This window comes from Aptenodytes forsteri, unplaced genomic scaffold (genome assembly GCF_000699145.1).
Source record: "Aptenodytes forsteri isolate BGI_AS27 unplaced genomic scaffold, ASM69914v1 Scaffold159, whole genome shotgun sequence".
Taxonomy (NCBI): Eukaryota; Metazoa; Chordata; class Aves; order Sphenisciformes; family Spheniscidae; genus Aptenodytes; species Aptenodytes forsteri.
Genome location: NW_008794747.1, coordinates 838,447 through 839,389, shown reverse-complemented (window position 1 = coordinate 839,389; position 943 = coordinate 838,447). Strand labels below are relative to the sequence as shown.

Here is a 943-nt window from a genome sequence, read left to right as displayed (position 1 = left end):
CAGATAACACCTCCAACAGTTACTTCCAGCACCCCCGTCCTCCTCGGTTTTATTTTTAGATCATTCATTTAGTCGGATGGAGGTGGGGTTTTTGTGTGGGCTTTTTTTTTCTTCAATTATTCTTCTTCTTGTTATTTTTCTTCCTTGATCCTTAGGAGCAAAAGCGAGGGAAGCGTGAACTGGTTTAAATCTCGAGACGTGGGTCTATCTCGGGCCTTTAATAGCAGCTCTCGGGCGGCTCGTCCCGGGACACTGAGATAGCCGAGATCTCCGCAGCCAGCACTGTCCAGGGTCATCTTTTGTCCCTGCCACAATAAACAAACACTTGCTCCTCTCATGTAAATGAGCAGCGATCCGGATGCACCTTAAAACACTGGGAGAAGTCGTTGCTTTTGAAAACGATGTTCATTTTGTCTGACACATAACTGCATAGATCAAATGGCTGCAGAAAGGTAGCAATTTGGCAGGGAAGTATTTTCTAAGCTTAGATGAAAGTGTGCTCGCGGCGTCCGAAAATGCCCGTCTCACCTCCCACCTGCTTCCTCAGCCCCAAGTTTGCGCGAAAAGATTAGACAGGAGGGATTTTCGTTAAAAAATAATGATGCGAGGAACCAGTGGCACAGTTCACATAGACCCGAATCGGGGACGCTGAATCAGTGCTGCTTTACCTACCAGGGATTCAACACAACTGCAATAATTTCGTCGGATAATTAAGTAAATTATACCTTAAACATTGGTAGCTTACAAGTTGTAATCAGTAATTCAAACTCTTGACAATTATGCAAATTGAGCGCAGGCTGGCTCTCGGACTTTCTCGCTTTTGCAAGGAGGACTTTTTCCGAGTTTATTTCGCCCAGAAGCCGTCGGACCCGCCGAGTGTGGGGGCACCGGCGCTGCGCCTCCCCGCGCGGATTTTGGCAACGTCCTTCCACGCGTGTGTGTG

The 943-nt window shown here is 47.6% G+C and overlaps 1 protein-coding gene across 1 annotated transcript in view; it reads left to right on the top strand.

Moving 5' to 3' along the window:
• The first annotated feature begins 779 nt into the window (after positions 1 to 779).
• TFAP2C (transcription factor AP-2 gamma) overlaps positions 780 to 943 on the top strand; it is a 9,353-nt gene continuing 9,189 nt past the window's right edge. Inside the window, exon 1 of the mRNA XM_009274074.1 lies at positions 780 to 917. Within this exon, the coding sequence (XP_009272349.1) occupies positions 780 to 917 (138 nt within the window). The remainder of the gene's footprint in view (positions 918 to 943) is intronic.